Source organism: Suncus etruscus, chromosome 8 (genome assembly GCF_024139225.1).
Source record: "Suncus etruscus isolate mSunEtr1 chromosome 8, mSunEtr1.pri.cur, whole genome shotgun sequence".
Lineage (NCBI taxonomy): Eukaryota > Metazoa > Chordata > Mammalia > Eulipotyphla > Soricidae > Suncus > Suncus etruscus.
In genome coordinates this window covers 70149584-70165790 of record NC_064855.1, presented here as the reverse complement: position 1 = coordinate 70165790, position 16207 = coordinate 70149584, and the positions used below count along the sequence as shown (strand labels likewise).

The window sequence follows — 16207 nt, the reverse complement described above, 5'->3', positions numbered from 1 at the left end:
TCTGTCCTCAGAGCTGCAGAGTCCAGGTTACTTTCTGGAGGCAATAAGAATACAAAAGCTAGGTTCACCAAAATAATATTGCCAGAAATATCTAGTAAATTTCTCAGCAACATTTTAAAGCACATTAAGTTACCTTTTCTTTTTTTTTTTCTTTTTGGTTTTTGGGTCTCACATGGCATGCTCAGGGGTTGCTCCTGGCAGGTTCCAGGGACCATATGGGATGCCAGGATTTGAACCAATGACCTTCTGCATGAAAGGCAAATGCCTTACCTCCATGCTATCTCTCCAGCCCCAAGTTACCTTTTCTTAATGAAAAATTAGTCTAACTGCTCCAAGCATTTCCTATATGTTAATACAAATCAGCTATTTGTAGAAAAATATGGAAGAAAATAAGGAAAAATATAATGAAGTGGAAACTACTTCTAAGTGATGATCTGCAATTGTGGGTAGGTAAGTAGGCACTATTGTTTGTTTAAAACCCCAAATTAATGGCCATGTTATCTATAACTGTTGACTGTTATCATTTGTTCATACTTAAGTGGCCAGGCTAGGTAGTATTATCTAAATCTCTATTTTGAATTTCTATTCTGGACCTCTACTCTACTCCAACCTCTCCTTAATCCTAAACCCTTTTCTTTCCAATGACTTGGAACAGCTCTTTAACTCATTCTAATTTCAGTAATGGGAGTAGAAGGAGGGGGTGGAAGGCCACTTGAAGTACAAGTAGTTCAAGGTCATTCTAGGTTAAACAGAAGGATCACAGAGCAAGTAAGTTAGGAAGTTCCATGTGTTCAAGTCTAGATGTCTGCCAGAGTCAGTGTTGGTTATATTCCTTTCTTGTCTATAATTAACTGTCCTATTTGAAGTCCTGTGACCCATCAGGATCCAAGACTGCCTGTTATTAAAATCCACCTCATGCCTTCTATACAGGACATTCTCACAGGCCTATGACGGTTGATTTCTCTTACTCTTCTGGGCTGGTATTGCCCAGGATAGGATACTGAGTTCAGTGCCTCCCACTGTGTTCAGATGAACAAGAAGAATGGCCTGATGGGGAGTTAGGGCTGCTATCACATTATGAGGTGGTGATCTATAATAAAGGGAAGTTGGAATGGCTAGCATCCCAAATAAGAGGCATTCTAGGAGGAACTCTGGATTTTCTGTAACATTCTGCCACTGCTTTCCTGCTCTATGACCCCTCATCCAGTGTGTCACACATACTATAGAGCAGGGGTGGCGAACAAGTTCGACACAAAGAGCCAAAATTTTAAAGAGAGCCACACCACGCAGTGACCTGCCAAAACAGACAAACACTCACACAAAACATATAATTTTAATAATAATATATTAAACACATAAGAGGCAAAGAGCCACATTCATTGTGGCCGGGAGCCGCATGTGTCTGGAGAGCCACGTGTTCGCCACCCCTGCTATAGAGTAATAACTTAATGAGTATTTGTGCTCCAATTTTGATGATTCACATATTTCTTTTGTTTGGTTATATTTTATTTTACTTTTATTTCTTTTTTAAAACACCATGATTAAAAATATGATTGTAGTTTGGTTTCAGTCACACAAAGAACACCCCCCCTCACCAATGCAACATTCTCACCACCAATGCCCTCTATCTCCCTCCTCCCTCATCCCCTACCTGTATTCAAGACAGATATTCTACTTCTCCTACTCATTAACATTTCATGGTAGATGTTAGTGTAGTCATTTTCCTAACTGCAATCACCACTCTTTATGGTAAGCTTCATATCATGAGCCAGTCCTTCCAGCCCCCATCTTGGGGTAATTATATCAATAATGTCTTTTGATTTTCTTAAAACTCATAGACCTGTGAGATTATTCTGTGTCTCTCTCTTTCCCTGTGGCTTATTTCACTCAGCATAATGGTTTCCATGAACATCCATGTATAGGAAAATTTCATTATTTCATCTCTCTTGATGTCTGCATCATATTCCATTGTGTATATGTACCACAGTTTTGTAGCTATTCATCTGCTGTCAGGAATCTGGGTTGCTTCTAGATTCTGGCTATTGTAAATATTGCTGCAATTAATATAGGTGTGAGGAAGGGATTTTTGTATTGCATTTTTGTGTTCCTAGGATATATCTCTAGGAGTGGTATAGCAGGATCATATGGCAGCTCAATTTCCAGTTCTTTGAAGAATCTCCATATTGTTTTCCATAAAGGCTGGACTAGACAGCATTCCCACCAGCAATAAATGAAGAATTCCTTTCTCCCCACATCTCCACCAGCACAAATTGTTCTTGTTCTTGATGATGTGTGCCAGTCTCTGTGGTGTAAGATGGTACCTCATCATTGTTTTGATTTGCATCTTCTTGATGATTAGTGATGTGGAGTATTTTTTCATGTGCCTCTTGGCCATTTGCATTTCTTCTTTGAGAAATTGTCTGTTCATTTGTTCTCCTCATTTTCTGATGGGGTTAGATGTTTTTTTCTTGTTAAATTCTGTCAATACCTGCATATTTTCGATATTAGCCCCTTGTCTGATGGATATTGGGTGAATGATTTCTCCCATTCTGTGGGTAGGTTTTATATCCTAGGGACTATTGCCTTTGAGGTGCAGAAGCTTCTTAGCTTAATAGTCTCATCTGTTTATCTCTGCTTCCATTTATTTGGGGAGTGCTATTTCCTCCTTAAAGATGCCTTTAGTCTCAATGTCATGGAGTGTTTTACCAACATGCTGTTCTATATACCTGATGGTTTGGGTCTGATGTCAGGGTCTTTAATCCATTTGAATTTTACTTTTATGCATGGTGTTAGATGAAGGTCTGAGTTCACTTCTTTGCAAGTGGATGGGCCAACACCACTTGCTGAAGAGGCTTTCCTTGCTCCATTATGCATTTCTTGTCCCTTTAATCAAAGACTGATTATATGTCTAGGTAACATTCTCTGAATATTCAAGTCTATTCCACTGATCCGAGGGTCTGTCTTTATTCTGGTACCATGCTGTTTTAATGATTATAGCTTTTTAATACTATTTAAAGTTGGGAAAGTGATGTCCCATATTCCTTTTCCTAAGGGTTGCTCTAGAGCTATTCACAGGTGTTTATTGTTCCAAATGAATTTCAGGAGTGTTTGATTCACTTCTTTGAAGAATGTTATAAGTATCCTTAGAGGGACTACATTAAATATGTACAATGCTTTGAGAAGTAATAACATTTTAATGATGCTAATCCTCCCAATCCATAAGCAGGATACGTCTCACATATTTTGTTTTCTTTTGATTTTGGGTTTTTTGCTTTTTTTTTTTTTTTTTTTTTTTGGTTTTTGGGCCACACCCATTTGACGCTCAGGGGTTACTCCTGGCTATGAGCTCAGATGTCGCTCCTGGCTTGGGGGACCATATGGGACGCCGGGGGATCGAACCGCGGTCCGTCCTAGGCTAGCTCAGGCAAGGCAGGCACCTTACCTCTAGCGCCACCGCCCGGCCCCGGGTTTTTTGCTTTGTTTTGTTTTGCTTTGCTTTTGGGCCACACCGTGATGCTCAGGAGTTACTCCTGGCTATGCACTCAGAAATCGTTCCTGGCTTGGGGGACCATATGGGATGCCAGGGATCAAACTGAGGTCTGTCCTGGATCAGCCACGCTAAAGGCAAACACCCTACCACGGCCCAGATTTACATAGTTCTTACGTCAATTAAGTCAATATTTATTACCTGATCTTTTTGTGATGAAGAGCTGTCTCCCAAACAATGCTCAGGACTTCTTAGCCAAATAAGTAGTGATTCAATGCAAGGACCTGAAGATCCACTGCTGTCAAGACTTTGCCATTCTGGGAATTATTCAGTTCATCATGGTGATCAGGGACTTATAGGATTGCACATAGGATTGTACTTAATAATGTTTAGAGGACATGTGGTGCCATGAACCAAAGTTCTAATAAGCTCATACTAGGTAAGTAATGACTTTTCTCTCTCATCTCAATTTTCTTCAATTTGTGATGCTGATAAAATATTAACTGAAGCGTTTTTCTAACATTCAATAGAAATAAAATATTCTAAAATGAATAAACCAATTTAATTATCTTTCAGTTACTAATTACTTAAAGAATTACTCTGAAGACACTGGAAAAGAAACTGATTTTAGTTACTTCTACCACAGAGAGAACAAATTGCAACACAACAAGCTTAAAAGAAAAAAATGCTCACTAAATACAATATTTACAGAAGGCAAGGCAACCACAGATTCTACTATATGTCAGGAAATGAATGATCATAGTCACATAAATACAATTGTTAGAACATATTAAAAGTGTTAATCCTGAAATATACTGGGTATGGTCCTTTAATTTTATCTCTCCTGCTATTACTATTAAAATAGTTTCATTAAAATGTGATTCTATAAGCCAAATCTTTATCATTATTTCTAAATAGATATGAAAATGTATTAAAGTAAATAGAAACGATCTCACTTTAGTTACTCTGGGTAACAATGTGGCACTATCAAATATTGAAAGTTTCAATACAAATTTGGGAGATTTTTTTTTTTTTTTTTTTTTGGTTTTTGGGCCACACCCGTTTAACGCTCAGGGGTTACTCCTGGCTATGTGCTCAGAAATCGCCCCTGGCTTGGGGGGACCATATGGGACGCCGGGGGATCGAACCGCGGTCCTTCCTTGGCTAGCGCTTGCAAGGCAGACACCTTACCTCCAGCGCCACCTACCCGGCCCCAAATTTGGGAGATTTTAACAGTAATGTAACACTAGTTCAGAAGACTTACAACTGGGTTATTTGGTCTGTTTTGCTTTTGGACACACAGGGTTTATTCAAAGTTATATGCTCAGGAATAACAGCACCAGAAACCAAACCTACCCTGGGAAATTCCTAATACCGCTCTAGCATCAACTTGCGCCAGTTTTGATATGACATCCTGACAATGAGGAAACGGCAACAACTTGATCTCAGAGCAGGTTGTCCTATCTCATCACCTAAAGGTAAGATGAAATCAGAAGATACATCATCCTTTGATCTGTACAAAAACCAAGATCGCTAACTATAGAAGACTGACTTTGACAACCAAGACTGGGCAGAACTTATCCTGGGACCAAAAAGAAAGACCCTATCCTAGGCTTCGGCCTAAGATTTGTACAATAAGCAAGATCTCTAATCCTAGAGGTCTGACTTTGACAATTGCAACAGAGCAGATCTTCCGGAAATATAATGAAAGACAACCCTAGGCTTCGTCCTAGGATCTGTGCAAAAAACAAGACAACCAGTACAGAAGACTGATTACAACAACAGTGATGAAACAGAATAGCTAGAACCGTAAAGAAAGACGCTATCCTAGGCTTCATCCTAAGACTTGTGCAAATACCAAGATCTCAAGTTAGAGGCATGATTCTATCATCCACAGTGAAGTGGAAAGTTTCCTGGCACCATAAAAAGTCCTTTGGGTGTGTAAAGGAGCATATATGGAGCCTGTAGTTATTCCAGCGCTTCTCAAATAGTGGGGCGCGTCCCCCAGGGGGGGACGTTCGACCTAGGCAAGCACTGTCATAACAGGCTAAGCCCCGTGTTTATGTCTCTGTATGTCTCTGGAACTGAGAGTTGCTGTGTCCTGCTTCAAACCCAGCTTCGAAAAGCTATGCATTGCAAAATGTCCTCATTGTAGCCATTAATCCAGACATCACCTCTGATTAAAAAATCAGCTCAAATTATTTTATATAATTTTGTTTTGCAGGTTAAAGTTTTTTTTTAAATAAAGATACTATTTACAGTTGTGCCCGTTTTCTTCTTCTTAGGGAGGCATGACAGAAAATAATTGAGAAGCACTGAGTTATTCCCATGAAACTATGTTTCACAGGTGGAGAAACCCTGTATCTTTTAGGCCAAGGGTTTCTAATTCCCCCAGAATTTACTGTGCCTATGCAAAAAAGAACAAAAACAAAAAGAAAAAAAACTTGCCATACCAGCCCTCCTTCCTTATTTTTATTTTCGTTTATTTTTTTTTCTTCTGTTCTCATGGTTATTGCTTGGCTATTGTACTTGTTACTGTGGTGCTATTTTTGTAATTGCTAGATTTGGTCTTTTGTTTAATTCTTGTTTCTTTTGTTGTTTTGTTGTTTTTTTATTTTGTTTTTGGTGTAGGTTTTTGTTTTTTGTATTTTTTGTTATGTTTTTCTTCTTTTTTTCCCTTTCTTCTTTTTAAATTGATATTTATAACCTCTAGACCAGGGGTCCTCAAACTTTTTAAACAGGGGGCCAGTTCACTGTCCTTCAGACTGTTGGAGGGCCAGATTATAGTAAAAACAAAAATTATGAACAAATTTCTATGCACACTGCATATATCTTATTTAGAAGTGAAGAAACAAAATGGGAATAAATACAAAATGTGGCCCGCGGGCCATAGTTTGAGGACATTGCATCTAGACGAACTCTCCTGGGTTTTTTGTTTGTTTGTTCGTTGTTTTTCTTTTCTTTTTTTTCTTCTTTTCTTTCTTTTTTTTTCAAACAGAACCACATAACTTAAATCATCTTGTCATGCCTCATATATTGAGGGGGGGAAATGGATGGTACCAGAACCAAACAGTAGTATGAACATTGAGTAGAAATAAAAAAAGATGAGACTTAAACACCAAACCCAAAGCAATGACAACAGACTCAATAGCCAATCTTCAACAAGCTATACGCAGAAGGGACCAGTTACCCTAGCAGCCCAGGAGGAAAAGGCGGGGGACACTGGGAACTGGGGTGGAGGGAGGACAACACTGGTGGTGGGAATACCCCTGATTCAATGCCACTATGTACCACAGATATTACTGTGAAAGATTTGCAATTCATGTTGGTCACAATAAAAATTATTTAAAAGAAAAAACAAAACAAAGTTATATGATCAGGAATCATCCTTAGTAAGTTTTGAGAATTATATGCAGTGCTGGAGACTGAATGTAGATCTCCATGGGAAGGCAAGCGCCTTATTTACTATACTATCCCGAGACCCAACACATGCCTGGTATTCAAATCCCAAGTCTACATCTATTTTATTTGCCATCCTCTGATGTGAGCAAATGACTAACTTTCCTAAAATGCAAAATATCTCTTAAAAAATTTTGATATGCTGGGGGCTGGAACAATAGTTCAGCAGGTATACTTGCATACAGGTGACCTGGGTTCAATACCCAGCATCTCATATCATTCCCCAAGTACCTCCAGGAGCAAGCCCTGAGAACAACCCCAAAACAAGCAAAAAAATTGGAGAGGTATGCCTAAATAAAATATATTCTAAAGCCTAAATGTATAGCAAAACTAGCAATTATCAAACTCATGTTATTTGTTTAGCAAAGATCAAGGCATTAGAATACAACAAAAAGGAGAATATGTTTACCTGGAAAGGCATGCTTTGTTAACAGCATTGTGAAGATTTTCATTGGGGTACTTTGATAGCCGACGAGAAATTCGCAATAGCTGTCTGGTTGAAAGTGATGCAGCCAATGATTGTGCCTATCCAAAGGCAAAGAGAGCCAGTTAATTTCTTGTCTCAACTTGCTTTTTATTCCCTATATATAGACATGATATCATAGCAGAACTTAGTATTGCTAAGAGGCAAATAAAATGTAAAATAAATATAGGCTCTTAAAAAATTACAAATAAACATCAAATGAATTTATACTTAAAACATCCTTATAGAAGAGTTTCAAAAAAATCTGTTGTATTCTGGGACTGAGCAATAGTACAGTAGATAGAGGTAGAGTGTTTGCCTTGAACACAGTCAAGCTTGATTCAATCCCTGGCTTCCTATGAGATACCTGGTGCTCTGTGCCCTTTCAGGAGTGATATGTGAGTGCAGAAACAGAGGCTCTAAGCAGTGATGAGTGTGACCCCCAAAACAAAATAAAAAATCTGTACCAATTGAATATAAAATGGTTTCACTATGCTAAGTGCTAGCATTCTCTTATTTGGGAGGGGGAAAAGGGGCAAAGAAAGTATGCTTTGAGATACAGGATGTACCTGACTTTACAAACAGCTCTTCTGTACAATCAATTCTGTTTTGGGGTTTGGTTTCTTTTTTTTTTTTTTTGACTGACATAAAGTCACTGAACACGTTAAAAAGTTTATATAAATATATGGCTTCAGGAATAAAAGAGAGCTTTGGGCAGCTTACACTATTGGTCATAAAGATGCCAACCAGACTGTCACTATGTTATTGTACTCCTCATTCTGCACTGTGTATAATCCTGCCGTGTCATCTTATATGTCCCCAGATCCCTTTAAAAGAGTTGCAAGTGGGCCCGGAGAGATAGCACAGCGGCGTTTGCCTTGCAAGCAGCAGATCCAGGACCAAAGGTGGTTGGTTCAAATCCCGGTGTCCCATATGGTCCCCATGCCTGCAAGGAGCTATTTCTGAGCAGACAGCCAGAAGTAACCCCTGAGCACCACCGGGTGTGGCCCAAAAACCAAAAAAAAAAAAAAAAGTTGCAAGTACAGAATTCAGGACTTGCCAAGTACCAAAAAATACTTGTTGAATGGAATTCAAAATAATCTTGGCACAAAGCATTATGTAATGGCAAATTTTTAAACTTTTGGAATAAGAAAAAGCAGGCACCCATTTATCAGCTATGTGCAAATAACGTGATCTCTTCCAAATCGTACTTTCCTCCTCTTTAAAATGGAAATGATAAATAATGCCTTCAACTTTAAGGCTGTTATGAGAATTAAATTAGAAAATTGTTCTAAAGCACTCAGAAGAGTTCTGACATATGTGGGTGCTCAGCAAATGGCAGCCTCTTCAAAATGAAAAAAAAAATCAGACAAGGGGATATGACCTACACATTAGTACAGAATTTAATGAATCAAATTGTTACTGATCTTGTTTTAAAAAATTAGATAATCAGCATTAGAAAACAACATTTTCTACTGAAGACTGCAGGAAAAAACTTTGAAAGCAAGTAGCTCTTTATAAAGGTTGGACAGGGAAGATTGAAAAGAGAGAAGACAGTGAAGCAGAACCTAAAGAACAAGAGAAAGAGATGATAAAATTAGGAAAGACTTCAGGATGGCTGACAGGAAGGTGTCATATACACACTGCACATCTGCTAACCTCAAAGTTTTTCTCAAGGTCATTTTTATATCCCAAGAAGAAAACTGAATCATTTTCTCCTTCTATTTCGATTTCACAGCTCCAAAAAATATTAATAGGCAGTTACTGGTGTTGTATTTCAGCTGCAACATAGTTTTCAAACTTTTACACCTATAGACCAATGGTTAAAAACCACTGTGTTATCAGTCCTTTAGGGCTAGGTTAGGACCATTACCACCATTTATGAAATATGCTATTTTCTATTAAAAAGAAAACATACTCTGAGGTTCAAAGAACTTCTTTACAAAAAACATTTGGTTCATCCTTATTTCAACAAATTTGCATTCAGACATGGAGACAATATTTAAATATACGAAAGTATGCGCCAGAGTGATACACAGTGGGAGGGCATTTGCATTGCATGTGGCCAACCCAGTTTTGATCCCTGGCATCCTATGTAGCCCCCCCTTAGCCTTCCAGGAGTAATTTCTGAGAGCCAAGAATAACCCCCGATTTCTACCATGTGTGGCTCAAAAACTATAAAAGAAAAAAAAATACCCAAAAAAGAAAGAATATTATTCAAAATAGCACATAATTTAATTCAAGATAAATAGAAGAGTTGGCACCTGCTATAGTAGCTTAAAATGTTCAAGTGGAAGAGAGAAATGCTCGGAACACAGGCAAGAAAGCAAAAGAAAACATAATATGAGAAGAGCAAGAGGAAGCCAATCCAGCTTTACTGAAGTGTCTAATTGAAAGCTTGCTCCAAATATCAGACTTGCTACTGATACTTCCAAGAGCATGTCCTTACACTTAAAAGCACTAGGGGTTTGTTATGAACAAAGTAGTAACATGGTTTTATAAAGATTAATAAGGCAGAAATATGTAAAAAGAAAGGCCAAAAATAACTGAGAAAACAGAAAGCTATCTCAATCATCTGCCTATCAAAAGAAAGGTTATTGGCAAAAGAAAAAGAAAAAGGCTAAACAAATGTTTCAAAGGATGTGACAACTGACGGTTATGAAACAGAAGTATGTAAAAGATGAGAAAGAAGGAAGTACTGAAAATAGGTTTCTTTCCCCTCAGTCTGACTGAATGTAAAGAACTATGACCCAGCAGCTTCCATCAATATTTGAGATCACTGAAAATTCCTCTTTCATCATAGAAAATGTTTAACATTACTTTCAGTGGATTCACTTGGCAAAAGTCTTGTTAAGCAATAAAGTAACTTTCTAAGGTACAACAATCTTTTTTTTTAAATTTATTTAAACACCTTACTTACATACATGATTGTGTTTGGGTTTCAGTCATTTAAAGAACACCACCCATCACCAGTGCCACATTCCCATCACCAATGTCCCAAGTCTCCCTTCGCCCCACCCGACCCCCGCCTGTACTCTAGACAGACTCTCCATTTTCCTCATACATTCTCATTATTAGGACAATTCAAAATGTAGTTATTTCCCTAACTAAACTCATCACTCTTTGTGGTGAGCTTCCTGAGGTGAGCTGGAACTTCCAGCTCTTTTCTCTTTTGTGTCTGAAAATTATTATTACAAGGGTGTCTTTCATTTTTCTTAAAACCCATAGATGAGTGAGACCATTCTGCGTTTTTCTCTCTCTCTCTGACTTATTTCACTCAGCATAATAGATTCCGTGTACATCCATGTATAGGAAAATTTCATGACTTCATCTCTCCTGACAGCTGCATAATATTCCATTGTGTTTATGTACCACAGTTTCTTTAGCCATTCGTCTGTTGAAGGGCATCTTGGTTGTTTCCAGAGTCTTGCTATGGTAAATAGTGCTGCAATGAATATAGGTGTAAGGAAGGGGTTTTTGTATTGTATTTTTGTGTTCCTAGGGTATATTCCTAGGAGTGGTATAGCTGGATCGTATGGGAGCTCGATTTCCAGTTTTTGGAGGAATCTCCATATCGCTTTCCATAAAGGTTGAACTAGACGGAATTCCCACCAGCAGTGGATAAGAGTTCCTTTCTCTCCACATCCCCGCCAACACTGTTTATTCTCATTCTTTGGGATGTGTGCCATTCTCTGGGGTGTGAGGTGGTATCTCATCGTTGTTTTGATTTGCATCTCCCTGATGATTAGTGATGTGGAACATTTTTTCATGTGTCTTTTCGCCATGTGTATTTCTTCTTTGTCAAAGTGTCTGTTCATTTCTTCTCCCCATTTTTTGATGGGGTTAGATGTTTTTTTCTTGTAAAGTTCTGTCAGTGCCTTGTATATTTTGGAGATTAGCCCCTTATCTGATGGGTATTGGGTGAATAGTTTCTCCCACTCAGTGGGTGGCTCTTGTATCCTGGGCACTATTTCCTTTGAGGTGCAGAAGCTTCTCAGCTTAATATATTCCCATCTGTTAATCTCTGCTTTCACTTGCATGGAGAGTGCAGTTTCCTCCTTGAAGATGCTTGTAATGTCCTGGAGTGTTTTGCCTATGTGCTGTTCTATATATCTTATGGTTTTGGGGCTGATATCGAGGTCTTTAATCCATTTGGATTTTACCTTCGTACATGATGTTAGCTGGGGGGTCTAAGTTCAATTTTTTGCAAGTGGCTATCCAATTGTACCAACACCACTTGTTGAAGACGCTTTCCTTGCTCCATTTAGGATTTCCTGCTCCTTTATCAAAAATTAGGTGGTTGTATGTCTGGGGAACATTTTCTGAGTATTCAAGCCTATTCCACTGATCTGAGGACCTCTCCTTATTCCAATACCATGCTGTTTTGATAACTGTTGCTTTGTAGTACAGTTTAAAGTTGGGGAAAGTAATTCCTCCCATATTTTTTTTTCCCAATGATTGCTTTAGCTATTCAAGGGTGTTATTGTTCCAAATGAATTTCAAAAGTGTCTGATCCACTTCTTTGAAGAATGTCATGGGTATCTTTAGAGGGATGGCATTAAATCTGTATAATGCCTTGGGGAGTATTGCCATTTTGATGATGTTAATCCTGCCAATCCATGAGCAGGGTATGCGTTTCCATTTCCGTGTGTCCTCTCTTATTTCTTGGAGCAGAGTTTTATAGTTTTCTTTGTATAGGTCCTTCACATATTTAGTCAAGATGATTCCAAGATATTTGAGTTTGTGTGGCACTATTGTGAATGGGGTTGTTTTCTTAATGTCCATTTCATCCTTATTACTATTGGTGTATAGAAAGGCCATTGATTTTTGTGTGTTAATTTTGTAGCCTGCCACCTTGCTATATGAGTCTATTGTTTCTAGAAGCTTTTTGATAGAGTCTTTAGGGTTTTCTAAGTAGAGTATCATGTCATCTGCAAACAGTGAGAGCTTGACTTCTTCCTTTCCTATCTGGATTCCCTTGATATCCTTTTCTTGCCTAATCGCTATAGCAAGTACTTCCAGTGCTATGTTGAATAGGAGTGGTGAGAGAGAACAGCCTTGTCTTGTGCCAGAATTTAGAGGGAAGGCTTTCATTTTTCTCCATTGAGGATAATATTTGCCACTGGCTTGTGGTAGATGGCCTTCACTATATTGAGGAAGGTTCCCTCCAATCCAATCTTGCTGAGAGTTTTGATGAAGAATGGGTGTTGGACCTTATCAAATGCTTTCTCTGCATCTATTGATATGATCATGTGGTTTTTATTTTTCTTGTTATTGATGTTGTGTATTATGTTGATAGATTTACGGATGTTAAACCAGCCTTGCATTCCTGGGATGAAACCTACTTCATCGTAGTGGATGATATTTTTAACGAGGCATTGAATCCTATTTGCCAGGATTTTGTTGAGGATCTTTGCATCTGCATTCATCAGTGATATTGGTCTGTAATTTTCTTTTTTGGTAGCATCTCTGTCTGGTTTAGGTATCAAGGTGATGTTGGCTTCATAAAAGCTATTTGGAAGTGTTTCTGTTTGTTCAATTTCATAAAAGAGTCTTGCCAAGATTGGCAGTAGTTCCTCTTGGAAAGTTTGATAGAATTCATTAGTGAATCCATCTGGACCTGGGCTTTTGTTTTTCGGCAGACATTTGATTACTGTTTTAATTTCATCAATGGTGATGGGGGTGTTTAGATATGCTACATCCTCTTCCTTCAACCGTGGAAGATTATAAGAGTCCAAGAATTTATCCATTTCTTCCAGGTTCTCATTTTTAGTGGCGTAGAGTTTTTCAAAGTAGTTTCTGATTACCCTTTGAATCTCTGTCATATCAGTAGTGATCTCTCCTTTTTCATTCCTGATACGATTTATCAAATTTCTCTCTCTCTCTTTCTTTGTTAGGTTTGCCAGTGGTCTATCAATCTTGTTTATTTTTTCAAAGAACCAACTTCTGATTTCGTTGATCTTTCGGATTGTTTTTTGAGTTTCCAATTCGTTGATTTCTGCTCTCAGCGTTGTTATTTCCTTCTGTCTTCCTATTCTTGGGTCCTTTTGTTGAGCATTTTCTAGTTCTATTAGCTGTGTCATTAAGCTACTCAGGTAAGCTCCTTCTTCCTTCCTGATGTGTGCTTGCAAAGCTATAAATTTTCCTCTCAGTACTGCTTTTGCTGTGTCGCATAAGTTCTGATAGTTTGTGTCTTTATTGTCATTTGTTTCCAGGAACCTTTTGATTTCCTCCTTGATTTCATCTCGGACCCACTGGTTATTGAGCATGAGGCTGTTTAACTTCCAGGTGTTAAAGTGTTTCTTCTGAGTCCCTTTGGAGTTCACAAATAATTTCAGAGCCTTGTGGTCAGCGAAGGTAGTCTGCAAAATTTCTATCCTCTTGATCTTATGGAGGTATGTTTTATGTGTCAGCATGTAGTCTATCCTGGAGAATGTCCCATGTACATTGGAGAAGAATGTGTATCCAGGTTTCTGGGGATGGAGTGTCCTATATATATCCACTAGGCCTCTTTCTTCCATTTCTCTCCTCAGGTCTAGTATATTCTTGTTGGGTTTCAGTCTGGTTGACCTATCCAGTGTTGACAAAGCCGTGTTAAGGTCCTCCACAATTATTGTGTTGTTGTTGATATTATTTTTCAGATTTGTCAACAGTTGTATTAAATATTTTGCTGGCCCCTCATTCGGTGCATATATGTTTAGGAGAGTGAATTCTTCCTGCTCTACGTACCCCTTGATTAATATAAAATGTCCATCTTTGTCCCTTACAACCTTCCTGAGTATAAAGTTTGCATTATCTGATATTAGTATGGCCACTCCAGCTTTTTTATGGGTGTTGTTTGCTTGGATGATTTTTCTCCAGCCTTTTATTTTGAGTCTATGTTTGTTCTGACTATTCAGGTGCGTTTCTTGTAGGCAGCAGAAGGTTGGATTGAGTTTTTTGATCCATTTAGCCATCATTTAGACTCTGTGTCTCTTAACTGGTGCATTTATTCTATTGACGTTGAGAGAAAGAATTGTCCTGGGATTTAACGCCATCTTTATTTCAAAATTTGGTGTGTCTTTTGGGTAGTCTTGTCTTAGATTAGGTCTTTCAGTTTTTCTCTTAAGACTGGTTTTGTGTCTGTGAAGTTTCTGAGCTGTTTTTTGTCTGTGAAGCCATGTATTCTTCCGTCAAACCGGAAAGTGAGTTTTGCTGGGTATAGTATTCTGGGTGAAGCATTCATTTCATTCAGTCTTGTCACAATATCCCACCACTGCTTTCTGGCATTGAGTGTTTCTGGTGACAGGTCTGCTGTAAATCTCAGGGAAGCTTGCTTGAACGTGATTTCCCCTTTTGATCTTGCTGTTTTCAGAATTCTGTCTCTATCTGTGGGATTTGTCATTGTGACTAGGATGTGTCTTGGGGTGGTTTTTCTGGGGTCTCTTTTGGTTGGTACTCTTCGGGCATGCAGGATTTGATCACATATATTCTTTAGCTCTGGAAGTTTCTCTTTAATGATGTTCTTGACCGTTGATTCTTCCTGGAAATTTTCTTCCTGGGTCTCTGGGACTCCAATGATTCTTAAGTTGTTTCTGTTGATCTTATCATAGACTTCTATTTTCATCTGTTCCCATTCTTTGACTAATTTTTCCATTGTCTGCTCATTTGCTTTAAGTTTTTTGTCCAATCTCTCCTGCTGTATGGAATTGTTATGTATCTCATCTTCCACAGCACCAAGTCTATTCTCAGCTTCTGATACCCTGTCCCAGAGCTTATCCATTTTGTCATTCACTTCGTTTACTGACTTTTTCAGTCCTGTTAGTTGACATGTTATTTCAGTTTGGAGTTTTGTGATTTCTGTCTTCATATTTTCTTGGTTCTTATTAGTGTTCTGTTCAACTCGATCCATGGTTTCTTGGAGTCCGTTGAGCATCTTCCATATTGCTAGTCTAAAGTCCTTATCTGAGAGGTTGATTAGTTGGTTGGTCATTATCTGGTCCTCAGAATTGTCATCTTCATTCTCTATGTCTGATGCTGGCCTGCGTTGTTTCCCCATTGTCACACTTGTATTGTGGGTTTTTCTACGTGTTGTGGTGGTATTCGTTGTCTATATGATGCAGGCAGCACACTCCTCTGGCTCCTCCCTTTCTGGATGGGCTGACTTGCCTCTAAGGGAGGGGAGTCCTCCGTGGATGAAGCCTCACACTGGGTCAAATCTTAGGCCCGAGCATGCAACAGAGAAGACAGTCCAGAGAGAAATGTTTGCTTCTGTGATATAGCACCGTTCTTAGTGTAATTTTTCCTTCTTGTTGCAATGGTGTTCTTTCCTTAGAAAGAGTGCACGGCCGCGTAGCGAAGCAGAGAGATAGCATGGAGGTAAGGCATTTGTCTTTCATGCAGGAGGTCATCGTTTCGAATCCCGGTGTCCCATATGGTCCTCCATGCCTGCCAGGAGCGATTTCTGAGCCTGGAGCCAGGAATAACCCCTGAGCACTGCCGGGAGTGACCCAAAACCCACAAAAAATAAACAAACAAATAAACAAACAAACAAATAAATAAATAACAACTGTTTCATTCAATAACACCAAAATGTTTTTCAATAATATCTTGTGTAGGAAAAAAAGAAAGAAAGTAGGTTGCTGGATTGAGCCACGTAAGTGTTGAATTATGGTTTGGGTTAACAATCTCTACCTTCATATTATCATCAGTTTATTGTTCATAGTATACTTTAAATTAAGATTCCTGATGTATTTAATATTTATAACTGCTCATTTCTAGCTGTTTTATCTTACATAAAAGACAGTGAGGAAACAAGC

The 16207-nt window shown here is 38.5% G+C and overlaps 1 protein-coding gene across 1 annotated transcript in view; it reads right to left on the bottom strand.

Moving 5' to 3' along the window:
- VWA8 (von Willebrand factor A domain containing 8) overlaps nt 1-16207 on the bottom strand; it is a 381934-nt gene that overhangs the window by 248093 nt on the left and 117634 nt on the right. Inside the window, exon 17 of the mRNA XM_049778742.1 lies at nt 7356-7471. Coding sequence (XP_049634699.1) covers nt 7356-7471 — 116 coding nt within the window. The remainder of the gene's footprint in view (nt 1-7355; nt 7472-16207) is intronic.